General features: G+C 43.6%; 1 protein-coding gene and 2 long non-coding RNA genes across 3 annotated transcripts; 1 reads left to right on the top strand and 2 right to left on the bottom strand.

Moving 5' to 3' along the window:
- Nucleotides 1–4,131: 4,131 nt before the first annotated feature.
- ARL11 (ADP ribosylation factor like GTPase 11) lies at nt 4,132–5,992 on the bottom strand. The gene has a single exon (XM_017814996.1). It carries the CDS (start codon nt 5,663–5,665, stop codon nt 5,060–5,062), a length of 606 nt encoding a protein of 201 aa, XP_017670485.1. The 5' UTR covers nt 5,666–5,992; the 3' UTR covers nt 4,132–5,059.
- Nucleotides 5,993–8,693: 2,701 nt separating this feature from the next.
- On the bottom strand, nt 8,694–11,353 carry LOC108497422. The gene is made up of 3 exons (XR_001874808.1): nt 11,055–11,353; nt 9,971–10,064; nt 8,694–8,839 (listed from the first exon to the last, which is right to left on the bottom strand). It is a non-coding gene; the product is annotated as an uncharacterized LOC108497422 (long non-coding RNA).
- A 74-nt stretch (nt 11,354–11,427) lies between these two features.
- LOC108497421 lies at nt 11,428–14,232 on the top strand. Its single transcript, XR_001874807.1, has 3 exons — nt 11,428–11,504; nt 12,611–12,700; nt 13,401–14,232. It is a non-coding gene; the product is annotated as an uncharacterized LOC108497421 (long non-coding RNA).
- The last annotated feature ends 185 nt before the right edge of the window (nt 14,233–14,417 follow it).

Raw genomic sequence — 14,417 nt, 5'->3', positions numbered from 1 at the left:
GTCACATTGTGTGAAGTACGAGATGGGGGAATGATGCACTTCCAGCCATGGATGCATCGCTGAGGTCCTAATCCAAATGCCAGCCTTCACCTGGCATTTTTAGCAACATCCTGACAGAAGGCTCAGGGGCGCCACTCAAAAAAATGCATAATGAAAAAATTAAGTACTGGATGGCTTAGACTGAGGCCAGTTAATTAACCCTTTGAATGCTGAAATGTCTTGAACTGTAGTTTGTCATTTGTCTTAATCATTATTGCATGACTGGTTTTTAATACCATTAGGCAACAGTATCGATTTTTTTTAAGAGGTGGCATCACATGCAGTTTGCTCCTTGTTTTTTCTTGGTGAGTTACATGTGGTGAGTCTTTATAGGGGGTATTTCAGGTTGTCTTTAAGATGATGTAGTTAATTTACAGCTGTCAGGTGTATTAAGCAAAAATTAGGACATTATACTGCATTATACAGCCTGTGTCCTAAAAAAGGAGCGGAGGTTGGAATCTTTTTTTCCATGTTGTATTTGAAAAGAAAGCTCTTCTTGGCCTTTAAAAAACTCTTATTGACCTTTCTTCCCCCAGGCATTTCCCAGGTCTCTGGCTGCTGCCCTACACTCTTCCCCTGATGTTACAGCCGGTCACAGTTCCCTCTCATGCACCCCGTGGCTGCCTGGTCACAGTTCCCTCTCATGCACCCCGTGGCTGCCTGTTCCCTCTTTAAATAGTTTATTGGCAACTGCTCATGCCCTCGCCCTGCAGCCCTGGGATCTCATGGTTCCCCTCTTATCTCAGGCCCTTCAGCAATACTGAAACCCATCGGGGAAGTTCCATCAATAACTGCAGGACAAATGGCATGTAGGTCCATCCAAAGACAAAGCAGTGGCTCCAAGAACAGAAATCTGCTAATGCATAAGTAGAAACCATTTTGTGTCATGGACTGGCTTAAAAATGGAAGTTGTGGACTGACCAGGGAAAAGGTGAGTCATCCTTCCTGTACTGGTGAAGAGAAGGGGAAAAGGTGACTCATCCTTCCTGTACTGGTTTTAGTGTTGGTTGGGGGTTTTTTTCCAGTTTGCTGCTTTTGTTCTCACTGGAGGTGGATGGAAAACTTCTTGACAGGAATTAGAAAATAAATCTGTGCTGGGTTCATAGTCTGGAAAAGGGCTTGTTGAAGCTGCTTTAAAAACCAGCACTATAGAAATGTTAGTAATTAGCTATGCTCTTTCATAAACAGTGTAAAACATGACTAAAGTGTCTGGGTGTCCTTGAAAAAAGCAGCAGGACATGGAGGTAATTCCCACTGCAGTGATCCCTGCAAAGCAGAGAAGGGATGGGAAGTCCAAGGGTTCGAGGAGCTGATTGCCTTGGTCAAGGAGGCTGCTCTGACATCTGCAGGCAAGGGTAGGTGCTTAACTGTATGGCTCATCCCAGTGGAGTGGTGTCTGGGAAAATTAATGCATAATTATGGATTCTGGTCATGTTACTGTAAAGGTTAAGACAATCCAGAGCACCTCTAAAAGTGCTGTCGAACCTCCATCTTGGAGACATTCAAAACTGCTGCTCCAGGCCTCAAGCAACCTGATTTAAGCAGAGTTTTGGACCAGATGTCCTTTCCAAACCCTGCTATCTTATGAGTTGACCACTTTTGCCACTACATTTAGCCCAAGGCCACCAGATTCCTGGAAAAGCAGACCATATTAACAACTAAATACTGACCAGGACAGTTAAAGATTGTTGGTGAAGCTGTGGGAAGATACTAAGAGAGTCTAGAAACAGAATGCAAGTTATTACAAAGGTGATGAGGGAAAAAAACAGGAGTCAAACTATTCCCAAGAAACTTTTTTCCTTTACAAACAGCATGAAATAAATGCTGCTCAGAAAAAAAAAAAAAAAAAGAAAAAAGAAAAAAGAAAATAGAAGAAGCTTGCTGTTTCAAACTTCTCCTCTTTGCTTTAAGACACCCAGTGTTAAGGGTAGCAAGTGGATAGACTGAGCACTTAGAAAAACTGGTAAAAGAGAATCTTGAGCAATCAAGAGTGGGCTCTGTGGTGAATAAACCTAAGGATACTTCGAATTTGTGAGGATCCTGAAATAAAAGTCTGAGGATTTTTCTTTAGCCTGCTACTGAGAGAGAAGCTGTGTTATTTTAGAAATTGGTGCAGAGATTGTGACATTTATCACACATCCAGGAAGACGGAAATTAAGTTTGAAGATGCTCTCCTGACTGAAGTCCATAAGGACAGATGTTTAAGGGATTAATACCACTCCATATGGCAGAGGGTCTCCTGCAGGATTACCAAGAAAAAGCAGTAACCAACTTCCCTCCCTCTGGCTGGCTGCTTCCTGCAAACCGCCATACTGCTCCTTTTGAACCAGGCAGGAGTTTTGACACTGAACCATTTAAGTGCTGTTGGGTGAACCTCCTGCGAGCCTTTGATTAGAGCAATGCAGTGCTCGTTAGATTGACTTGTTTTAACGTGTTTCCAATGCAGGAGAAAAGACAAATAATTAGAAGTAAACTCTGTGTTGCTGTTTCAGAAATTATGGCCCATCATTGTTTTGACAGTCTCTAAACAATGGCATAAATGGGCTGAGTAATGTGACCAAGCGTCTAGAAAAGCCTTATTCCAGAAAACAAAGATAGTAAATCACATGATGCCCCGTGAGATGGGTTGTTTTGCCAAATTAGTGCTTCAGGGGAAGCCAGAACACTTTCAGTAACTGGGATATTTCTTCATCAGTTTCAGACAAATTCAGGGTCACCACCGCCCCTTCTTCCCCACCTCCCACTTTGCTATTGTAATTTTTAATTGGTGGTATATATCAAAGGCTGGTGGTTATCTGTGTTTGCTGCCAGAGTAGCCTATTTTTTCCCTTTTTAAAGTGCTTAAAAAGCACTCTTGGGGGGGATGGGAAGCCTTTGGTGCCTCTTTTAACACCAGCAGACAATCCTGTAGAGTGAAATGCAGGCATTAAGAACCACGTAAGAGTAAAACATCACCAGGACAACCTTTCAATGTGTGTTGAATTTAAACCATTGATGATGCCCCACCCTAAGGTACAATTCTCTGTTTTGTACCATGTAAGATGGAGGACCAAAACACCAAGAAACTCAATAAGGACAATTTTTTTTTGGCATGACAATGCAACACAGAGCCTTTTGCATTGTGCCTCTAGCACTAGTGTTCAAAAGGGCCATGTGAGTTTCTGAGAAGATGTGGCTTTTTTGTGTGTTGGCAACTGGCTTACACTGATGTCCTGAATTTGTTCACCTTTGTCTAGGTATTAGCATCCGTGTTGTCTGGCAAAAACTGCCTGCTCTGACTGTGACAGCCTCGTACTGTGCATTGGAGCCTTGTGTGTTAGAGGCAAACGATCACCTACAACAAGCCCAAGGTGGATCAACCAGCTTATGCTACCTGCAAAGTTTTAAAAGACGTGATTTTGTCCTCCTTACCATGCAGAGAGATTTGTCATATAATTAATTATACAATTCAGTGCTGCTTCAGTATCCTCATAAACATGATCGCTTAGGCCAGATCAAGACTGGAGCACTGTTTTATTGCATATAATAACTCTACACTAACACAGCTAAAAAAATGTGACTTTTTCCATTGGGAAGGATTTCTTTTATTGAGACCTTCCTATAAATGTCTGATTCTGTTTCTCCATGACAGCCTAAGCTCTCTATTCCAGCTGCTGTCTTCTATGGAATGTGGCTAATAATAGCACCAGTAACAGCTGGACGATTAATTCCTTAACGACTGTTAAATGCTCTGGTATGAACAGAAGAGGGTTTCACCGTGTATTTCTCCTTGGTGTTTCTAGGTTGAATATGTTGTTCCTTGAAAGCAGCTGACTTCTGAATAGAAACAGAAACGGAAATTTTGTGGTCTATCTATCCCCTTCCCCTATTCATTTTGTAATAAGGCAAGGACTACTATGAAATATCTTAATTTTAATCCTGGATGACAGAATTTTGGATACAGGGCACATAATTTACAGGTTTTTCCAATGGTAGGCTGAGCAGGATTGGACAAAGACCATCAGTGCCACACAGGACCCTGTCCTGTCGTGAGCTGCCAGGGGCATTTTCATCTGCCCCAGACAAATCAGAGTGTGGAGAGACCTTTGGTTACCAACCTGCCTGCGCCTATAGGTGCCCATGGTTATGAACCATGGAGTGGGCTCATGCAGTTTCAAAAAGTCTGAGAGACAGAGTTTTTCTTGGCTGTTCAGGCTACCATGAGGATATTTAGAGGTTAACTGGCCATGCAGACATATTTGCAAGCATCTAAAAGTCCGGTCTGATTTCTTTATATTTAAATATAATAGGAAAATGAGGTACCATTGTCATGAAATCAGTATTTGACAAAAAATAACGAATGGAAAAAGAAGGAAACATTATAAGAAATGCATAACTTAATATATACACATCCTCAGACCGCAATACACCATTGAATCCTGACTTGCTTCCATGGTTTGAAGATTATACCTACAGATGCCACACTAAACCCAATTAGCTGTTTAGCCATTTGAAGTCCTGAGTTCACGCTGCTCCCATCCAGCCATTCCTTTTAGTGTCTGCCTGCTTTCCCAGCAAATGAACATGTGATTCATGTTGAGAAAGAAGCAGCATGGGAAACGTTCAAGCTCCGCTGTTGTGGGAATTACCCCATGTGGATGGCTGCATCTGGGCTGGGAGCTGCAGAAAGAAGAAAACCTCTTCTGTACATGTCTCTGTTATAATTTATATAAATAATTTATATTGCTCTGGCAAAAAGCATCCCTGCTGAAGCTCCAGACACACATGTGCAGTGGATGAGCAGAACATGGTGACAGTGGGACAAGCTGCAGCCAGTGATGAGAGTCCAAGAGATGAGGCCAAACCTGCTCCACAATGGGAGCTTTGCTCAGATGTTCTCCTGGTGGGTTTCAGTGGTGAGCAGCTGGGTGTTTCACAGTGTGTCCCAGCTACAGGTCTGCTCATTTTAGTGTCCCTGAAGGCTGGAATCCTCTGTGACAAAGCTGCTGGCAGTGGTGAGTGGGAAGGGTCCGCTTGAGTTTCAGGTTTGTCCTGGAGCTTCCCTCCTCTCCGCCAGCCTTGTGATGGGCTGCTCTTGGGATAGGGAGCTCGGCTCTGGGTCCCGCAGCAGCTCTCCCAGGACGGCCAGGACTTCTTGCAGGCCCTGGCCGGTGTGGGCGCTGCACCCCTGGAGCATCCAGCGGTGCCCTGCCAGCCGCCCTCGCTGCAGCATCTCCCCCAGCTCAGAAGGAGCCAGTGCTCCTGGCACCTCCTGCTTGTTGGCCAGGAGGAGGACGGGGATGCCAGCCATGCTGGGGTGGCTCAGGGTTTCCTCCAGTGCTGCTGCCGCTTCAGACAGCCGAGCCGTGTCTGTGCTGTCGATCACAAAGACGAGGGTGTTGATGTCCTCCAGGTAGTCAGGCCAGCTTGCCCGCAGGCTGTCTTGTCCACCAACATCCCAGAGGGTGAAGGATATGCCACAGGGTGTTTGCAGAGACTCCACGTTGAAGCCCACTGTCGGACAGGTCTCCACAGCCTGGCCGCTCTTCAGTTTGTAGAGAAGGGTGGATTTGCCAGCAAAGTTGAGCCCCAGCATGACAACTTGAGCATCTCTTTTTTTCCAGCCTTTGGAGATCAGCTTCCCCATCAAGATACTGCCGCAACTGTGGCAAACAAAAAAAAAAAGCAGCCAAAAAAATAAAAAGCAATGTATTTCCTCGATGATGTCAGTTAATAACAGAGTGCTCTGTCCTGCCTCTCTGAAAGAGCACCTTAGGTTTGCTGAAGAAAGACACAGGCAGCTTGCTTTTGCTTCTCTCTGCAGCTAAAATTAAGTGAGAAGTATTATTTATGAGGTGTGGAGCAGAGCCAGGGAGTGATGTTGAAAACAGCAGTTTCTATACCCCAGCTCCGCTGCCGCTCAATTCCGTTTTCATTCATGACCTGAACTGATTGGTGCAAAAGAGAGCTAACATTTTGCAGGAAGAGGTGGAGAGACAGTGGAGTGAGTTTCCTCCTCACCACATACATAAATAAATGAGCTGTTGTTCATTGGCTTCTCTAGGGGAAATCCACCCCTGCCAGGACAGGACGAGGAGGAACCCGGGTTTCAGACCAGGGTTCTCTGGGAATTTGCTGAATCACAGTTTGAGGGTGTGGATTTAAAGCATCTTGAGCAATAAGAAAACTGACAATTTTTCTGCCAATCTTATGTTAAAAAGTACGAAACAAATCTCTGTATCATTAGCTTTTACTACCTGTTGTGTGAGTGGTAATAATAGCAATTTTTAAAAACGCACACAAGCAGGTTTTTTAAATGTCCCATTGAAATATGGCTAATCAAAATGCCTTTTCTGGCATGAAAATCCGTAAAATTCTTTACATCAAAGTATTTACTACATTTTAACTTTTGTAAGTGAAGCAAAGTCATTCCTCTGTGGCTGAGAGGGTAAAAAATACCCCTTAAAAGAAGGGGAAACTGTTTAGCAAGCCAGCACCACTTGAACTTTACATGCCAGAAGCAAAAATGTGCTGATGTAACAGCTACCAGACTTGCCTGTGCAAGAGTGGCCAACAGAGTCCCAGCAAAGCCAGCAGTTACCTTCCTTATTGGTTGGGTTTTGCCTCTAAAAGGCTGCTCAGAGGTGTGCAGAACCAAAAGCAGCCGCAGACCTCATATCACAGCATTAACACAGAGCTGCCCTCTAGCCACCTTTATTTAAGAAGGAAATGTGATTCACCCCTGCTTCCCTGGGACCATGGAGGAACTTCCAGCGCCTCTGTGGGAGATGCAGTTTCCCCAGCAATAATCTCCACATGACAGCTCCTTGTCACAAGCCAGCATTGCTGGAGATGAAGTTCAGCACAGCAAGTGGAAGGAACTGTGGTCAGTGACCAGGTTGCTGGTGGTCACTGAGAGGTATATTTCTTCCTCTGGGGGCAAGATGTGTCAGGTTTTCACCTTTTAAAGGAAGGAAGATGAATGAGAAACAAAACAAACAAGGAGTCCAGCCCAGAGAGCCTGCATGGGATTGCAAGGGGTCCTACAGACCATGTCTTGCAAGATATTTCTGTGATACATGTCTCTCTCATAGTTAACCCACAGAGCTAGCTGGCACCAAGAGCCTCCATGAGCTTTATGCAACTTGTGCACGTGTAAGACATGTTGTTAGAACTGTAAGAGTCATAGAACACCAGGTTGGAAGGACCTTGAGGATCATCTGGTCCAACCCAACCTTTCATGGCAAAAGCACAGTCTGAAAAAAAGCTCAGCACCCTGTCCAGACAAATCTTAAAAGTGTCCAATGCTGGGGAAATCTACCACTTCCCTGGAGAGATTATTCCAATGGCTGATTGTTCTCATTGTGAAAAAGTGTCCTCTTGTGAACAATCGAAACTTCATGAAGAATAAATTGTACCCACGACTCCTCATCTTTTCTATGTGACTCCTTGCAAAAAAGGATTTTCTATCTTCTCTGTAGCCATCCTTTAAATATTGAAACATGGTGATAATGTCTCCACTAAGCCTTCTTTTCTCAAGGCTGAACAAACCCAGTTCTCTCAGCCTCTCCTCACATGTCAGGCTTCCCAGTCCTTTGATCACCTCAGTGGTCCTTCTCTGGGCTCTCTCCAGCCCGTCCACATCTATTTTGCATAGCAGGGACCAAAACTGAACACAGTATTCCAGGTGTGGCCTGACAAGCGCTGAGTAGAGTGGGACAATGTCTTCTTTATCTCTGCCGGGGATGCCGTTGGTGATGCACGGAGTCCAAACCGAGTCTCCATTTGAACTTCCATGAGTGACATTCTCCTCATCATGGCTTCCATTGCCACAGCAGCAAGTGCTCAATCCTATTGACCTGCTTGTCCACCAGCACCCTGAGGTCCCTTTCCACAGAACTACTCTCTAGCCAGGTAGATCCCAGCCTGTGCTGCACTCTTGGAATATACTTTCCCTGGTGCACGGTCTTATACTGGTCTTTGTTGAATTTCATGAGGTTCCTGCTAACCCACTCTTTCTTCCAGTCTGTCCAGGTCTTCCTGCAGGATGGCTTTCCCTTCCAAAATGCCCACTTCCCTGCTCAGTTTGGCATCATCAGCAAATCTCATGAGGGTACACTTGATCCCATCATCCAGATCACTGTCATCAGGCTCAAGGTTAACTCAAAAGCCAAGGCTTATTTACAGCATTTGTCACAGAGTAATCTAACAGTAGACATGCAACATCACACATGTGATAAATCGTACAGTGTACGTTCATGTGTGGTCTTCTCTAAAACCAGTCTATAAGTACAAAAATGGCAGGAAGCTCCCTAGATGGGAATAAAAATGTGCACTGGATTTTGGCCCTTCAGGGGACTGTTTGCACACCCTAAAGTGTGTGCTGCTGCCTGACAGTTATCCTTCTGTCCAAGTTCTTCATTTTTTAAAAAAAGTTATATTGTTGTGTGGCTCCTTATTCTGTTTGTTCACCATTTTGGGAAAATCTTCCTTCACATATTGCATTGTACTTTAAGATCAACGTGGTTGGTATTTTTAGACACACCAGTGGGTCGAGTGAACTGTTGCTTGATCTTTTTGTGTTTCTTCTGCCTTTGCTACTGCTCATCTTCTCTAAGACTTGATAGGTAGCTGTGACACAAACCTGTTTCATCTGACCAGACTTTCATAGTACTATAATTTATTTTAAGTAAACTAAAATATAGATACAGGAAGCAAGGGTGGAGATTCTACCATTCAATGAGCAACTGAGTATTTGAAATATGATGTGATGGAGTCTTGATTGCATCACTCTCTCACATGCTACAGAAGAAGGCTGCTTCTAAAAAAAAAAAGAACCAAGAAGAGAAGGGGAAAAAAAGAAATAAAGCCAGAAAAAAGGATGCAACAAGGGCACAGTTTTATTGATGATTTCCTTCAGGTTTTCTATGGCATAGAATACAGTAATTCATGGGCAAATACAGGAAACTCTATATTCCTTTTATTGTTTTCCATGCTTATACCCTGTGTATTGAACTGCAGCCTATTTTCTTTCTTCATGCCAATTATTCCAAATACAGGGTGCAAACTGTGCCTACAGAGTCTGTTTCACCCACAGGTATGTTACAAAAGCATAGTATTTCCACTAAATAATATATAGGAGCAAATGCAAATCTGCTTAAGAAAGAATGAAAGAAAAGACCGTAAAAGCAGACAAGATGAGTTTTGAGTGAGTCTATTGCTGGAGTAGAAAGGCCAAATTCTAAATTGTTCAGAAATTGTGTTCAGAGACAAGGACAACCCCTATCCCAGCTACGTTTTCCGTGGACAGAACAAATGTTTTTGTCTCATGTTTCATGTCTCCAGATTCTCAGGAGCAAATGCAGTGCTTACTAATTCCATTTATAGTGTCATAGAATTTCAGTCAATTTATTTCTTTGCTGTTTTTTATGCATACATTCCCTGTTTCCTAGATAATTATCACAAAGAGCAATAATTAGAATTAGTACTATAGGACACAATCCCTCCTCCTTCCTGTGCCTTAAATATTCCAGTAACTGGGATTTTGTCCTGATCACTATATTCACTGTCATTTTGTCCAACTTATGTCACTTCTTTAGAAGGCAGCTCCAGGAAGACAACCCTTAGCAGAGCCAGGATTAACAGGTGTAGACCTAGTCCTTACTGTGAGTGTTCCTCTAATGGCATCTACTTGGAGCAACAAGTAGATCTCAGCCCAGCAAAGGCAGAGCATGCCTCCCCATCCAGACGTGCTTGCATCTCTGAGAAAGGTCACCAACCAAGCCACAACTCACCCAGCCCTGCCCATGTTTCCTGCAGGATCTCCTCACTATATCATCTGTGGAAGGACCATCAATGGAGGGGATGTTCAGACTAGCAGCTGGTGAAGAAGCCTGCTGGGACTTGAAGGAGGCCCTGGATGCAGGTGGATGTCTTGACCTGGATAGCCCACCTGTCTCTGGCTGACAGTCATCTTGAAGCGGACTTCTTCTGAGTTTGGCCTGTGAGAGCTCCTTGCAGACCTGCAGGGGATCGCTGGATTTGACCTAGCAAGGACCCCAAGATAAAATCACAGAAAAGTCAAATGCGATGGTTCAAGCTTAGAGAAGTTTGACCTTTTTCTTTTCTGCATCCTGGTCCATTCCTCTTGTTTTGCCCCTCATTTCTGGCATGTCCACAGAAAACTCACCCAGTACTCTCCTGCTAACAGACTGGTTCACTTGGCATGTGCCCAGGAAGCTGCCTGTTCCATCAGGGTCAATGGGTAGCTGTGAGAGCCAGCAGCTGAAGGCAAGCTGCTTACTCCCGAGACAAATTCCCAGAGGCTTGAAAGATGGCTTAGCATAGTCTGAAGGCTACACAAGACTGCCACAGGCTTTAACATGCCCCAGAAAAGCTTGCCTGCAATGATGTCTCTTGACAAGATATGACTCAAAATTGTACCAATACCCAAAAGTTCAGAGCGACAAGATTCACACAACAAAACACACAGCAGACTTAAGCACCTGTCCTTCAGGTGCTCATCAAACACTCTGAGAGAGATGCTGGTACCTCCAGGGCATTCCTGGTGGGGTTGGAAATAGGACATTGTTCTCACAGCCCCACTCATCCTGTGGTCTTTGTTTTCCCCTTTGCTTCTCGGGACAAACATTTGATGAAGGAAAATGCTTTTTTGGTAGCATAACTGGCAGCTGATATGCTGTCAGCCGTGCAATTATCACAGTTAACTCTTCCCAGTAGGGAATGACTCTAGCTGGAAAGCACAAAAAGTCACCTACTATGCCCTCACTGATGCCATGTCACAGTTTTCCACGGAGAAAACTTGGCCCTTGTCTATTCTCAGTCCCCACCTGTTTGGCCTGCTCAGATCCCTGTGTTGAATGATGGCAGCCCATAGGACATAAACATGTGCACAGGTGTGAGGTCCTGCTCAACACAGCTGGGCCTGGATGTTCATTTGCTCTACATGTCAGAGCACCCTGCTGACAGTGAGATGGACAAACAGCAAGAGAAAAAATAGAGCTTGTGGTGCCTACCAGTTGCCCAAAGGTGTTTGGCCAGGAGTGTTTGGCTAAGCTCCAAGGAGAAGAGCTTACTTCTGAGCCCTGCTTTGCATAACAACCTCACAAGTTGCCCCTCACTTCATAGGTTTTGATTTGAAAACTACAGGACGTGAAATCTCACTGAAAGACCTTCCCTACACATGGCTATGGCCTCCAGCAGCCGCCTGCTTGTGATGAGTTCTGTGGCACGACAGCAGCTCAGCTCCTTCTGTGATTGGGCTCAGTGTTCAAGCAGGTTGAATGAACACAATGAGCTGTTCCTCACACCTGGAATTGTCAAGAGGGCCCAGGTCCAAACAGAGTCTTCATTTGAACTTCCATGAGTGACATTCTCTCAATTGTGACCAACCAGGGCTGCCTGAAACAGCATCAACCACAACATGGCATTGATTTGTCTGTCCTTAGACCTCCTGAAAAGACATGGTATGTGCTCCAGCGTATCTGGGAGAGGTCTGATGCTTTTTTTAGTGACCATTTCCCTGTTTTCAATTTCTATATGCTTCATACAGCTAGAACAGAAAGTTCTTGAGGAGATGTCAGGACCCTGAGAGCCTCAGACCAGTCCTTTTCTCAGGGAGATGCCTGATGCCTGGGGCTGGGCTGCCCCTGCATGACCCCCAACCTGCCTGCTCCCTGGCAAGGGACAGTGGGAAAGGTCCTGGCTGTCAGATCCTGCCATGACTCCCTTTTGGAAGCCTTCATTGCACTCTGACAGCGAGGTGGATGTGAAGAAATATGGCAAAGAGCAAAGATTTTTTTTTTCCTCACGTTCTCATCTCTTAGCTGGAAGGTGCTGCAACAGCTGGCAAGGAAAGGAGAAGTACTTCCCTTGTTTCAATTTCTGTTTGAATTACTATGTCTTCTGTATATGACTGTAGAATATTTTTCATAAATACTGTTACTCTAGTCTCTGAATTTATTATTTCCAAAGCTGGTTAGAATTTTACCAGGATGCAGGCCCTCTCTGTAGATTCATGTATTCAAGTGCTGCCCAAATTGTTTTATTTTTTTCCACATAAATTGGCAATGCTCTGTATTCTTCTGTCTATGCCACTTATGTCTTAAATTCACAGATTGCTTCACAGATTTCTTCCTCCTTGACCCCTAATATCTTAGCTTTATCTCCTCAGGGCAATTCAAAACTAAGCTTCTTTGGCATCCTTACCTATCCTGACACCATCACTCTCTTTCCTGAAACAACTCATTAGCTCTTCTTCTTACAGTTGGTCTCTATCCCAGCTAGGGTCATACACTCATCTATGCTACACGCTGCATACATGTCATTTTCACGTTAGAAACTAGTTAAAACACAGCTCTGACTATCTGGAAAGGCCTTAATGCCAATTCTTCGTTATTCATAATGTTTGTAGTGGGGAAAAAAAAAAAAGAGCAAAAAATGGGTACACTTACAAAAATATCCATGTTAGGCGTGCCAAAAAGAGGCTTTTATTCCATCCTCTCCCATATCCTACTATTTGCTCCTCCATTTGTGAAAGCCATGAAGCAAAGACTGGCTTTTTGCTTTTTAGTATTCCTTCGGCTGCTAGCAAGAGGAAGCCCTACAGAGACCATCTAATGATGCTTAACCATACTGACTACCTGCACTAAATATAATACAGGTAATACCTTATCTGTTACTTCTATGGGACGTAAAAGTTATACCTTGTAGGTATGCTGATGAAGTTCATCTCTCTAGATTAGTCTGGAGGAAATTCTGCTTTGCAATACACAAATCCAGTTCCCCTTAAGGCAGCGTTCCCTCATTCCAGTTCCACAGGCAGAAACAGTAATTAAAATGAAAACGTAAGCATGGACCTGAAAATGTGCTTTGCACAACTTGCCAGGCTCCAAAGCAACAGTGGAGTCTCACTCTCAGTGCTCCTCAAATTCAAGGGATGCAAGGTTTTATTTTATCATTTGTTTATAGTTTTTGTCTTAGCTTGCATGTTTAGGACATCTTATACCAATAAAGGAAATTGACTGAAAAGATACTGGAAATTATCAACGAGAATAAAAGCTACAAACTGATCTTTATTACATTTCTGTCTGGTAAAACAGATGAAAGCAAGAAAACCTCACGAAATTTCAGAAATTGCATTTTATCTGTTTGGCCACAGTGTGTCAATGTTTTCCCACACATTTCTCAATGGAGGAACCATCTGCAGTGGAATCAACTCCTGCCAAACAGATGTCAGAGTGCCAGCTTTGATTTAGGGCAGGACTTAGAGCCCTTGGGCCTTTAACACCCTTCTGCAGCTGGATCACTTTGAATGAGATTTTGCTGAACAACAGCTATATATAATTTTTCTGTATCCACAGGAAGATGATGGTAAGGACAGCAGAACAGAGATGGAATAAGATGCCAGTTCCATGCAGGTCACATTTAGCTCCAGATTGTTTTCACATCAGATGTAGCTGGCATCATATCCTAGGATTCTGCAGTTGGAGTGAACCAGTTCACAGACTGATGGAAAAAACAATGCTTAGGGAAGAAAGAAAAACTTCAAAGAATTTTCTTCCTTTAATATCCTTTAACAGGTCGCTGATGGTTGCCACCACGATTCTTCACTGTTTGTGGTCACTTACAGAGTTGCAGGTGCAAAACAGACCTTTTAATCTACAACTGACAACATTATAAATTCCCCTGAACTTGGATTTATCTATGACTTATGCACACCTTTGTGATCTTTGGTTTTGGCAATGCATCCTTAGGAATGAAACTGCAGATTCAGGTTGCTTTAGGGTTTGGAGTGTAACTCCATGCCATGCTATCATCCATTGTGAATCTCAAGTGTTCTCAGTCTGGTCACTAGAGAAAAGCACTTCATAGTCACCTGCTACAGTTATCAAAAGAGGTGTAAGCTGAGACTGTCAGTGTAAGAGAGAGGGTTCAGCATCTGAGCTAACCCACCAAAGTCAGCAACACACGTTATCTGTACACTGTCTTAGGCAACAATTCCTTTCGTTCTAAAAATCTTGTCTCTGAATAGCATTGCTTTGCCTGGTTGGCCTATTTAATTTAATGCTTTCATAACATTTCCAGTCGGTCATAACTTTCCCAAGATGGATATCAGGTTTCATAACCCTTTTCCTTCTAGAAAAAAAAAAGTTAGAGGAGGGTTACTTTTTGTTATTGCTGGCTTTTACAAAAAGCCACATTGAAAGAAAAAGAACTGAAACCAGTTATTTGCGAGATTATAAAATTACTTTTGCTCCACACAGAGCACTTTTTTAGCTGCTTCAACTGCTTGTAAAGCTCAGAGACAGTATAAACTGCCTGCAACCACTGTTTAGGGACTTATTGCACCCTAAAATTAGGGTGACAAGTAATTAGTG

The sequence above is a fragment of the Lepidothrix coronata genome, unplaced genomic scaffold (assembly GCF_001604755.1).
Source record: "Lepidothrix coronata isolate B3197 unplaced genomic scaffold, Lepidothrix_coronata-1.0 Scaffold48, whole genome shotgun sequence".
NCBI lineage: Eukaryota > Metazoa > Chordata > Aves > Passeriformes > Pipridae > Lepidothrix > Lepidothrix coronata.
The sequence above is the reverse complement of the archived record's forward strand: the minus strand, read 5'-3'. Positions and strand labels throughout refer to the sequence as shown.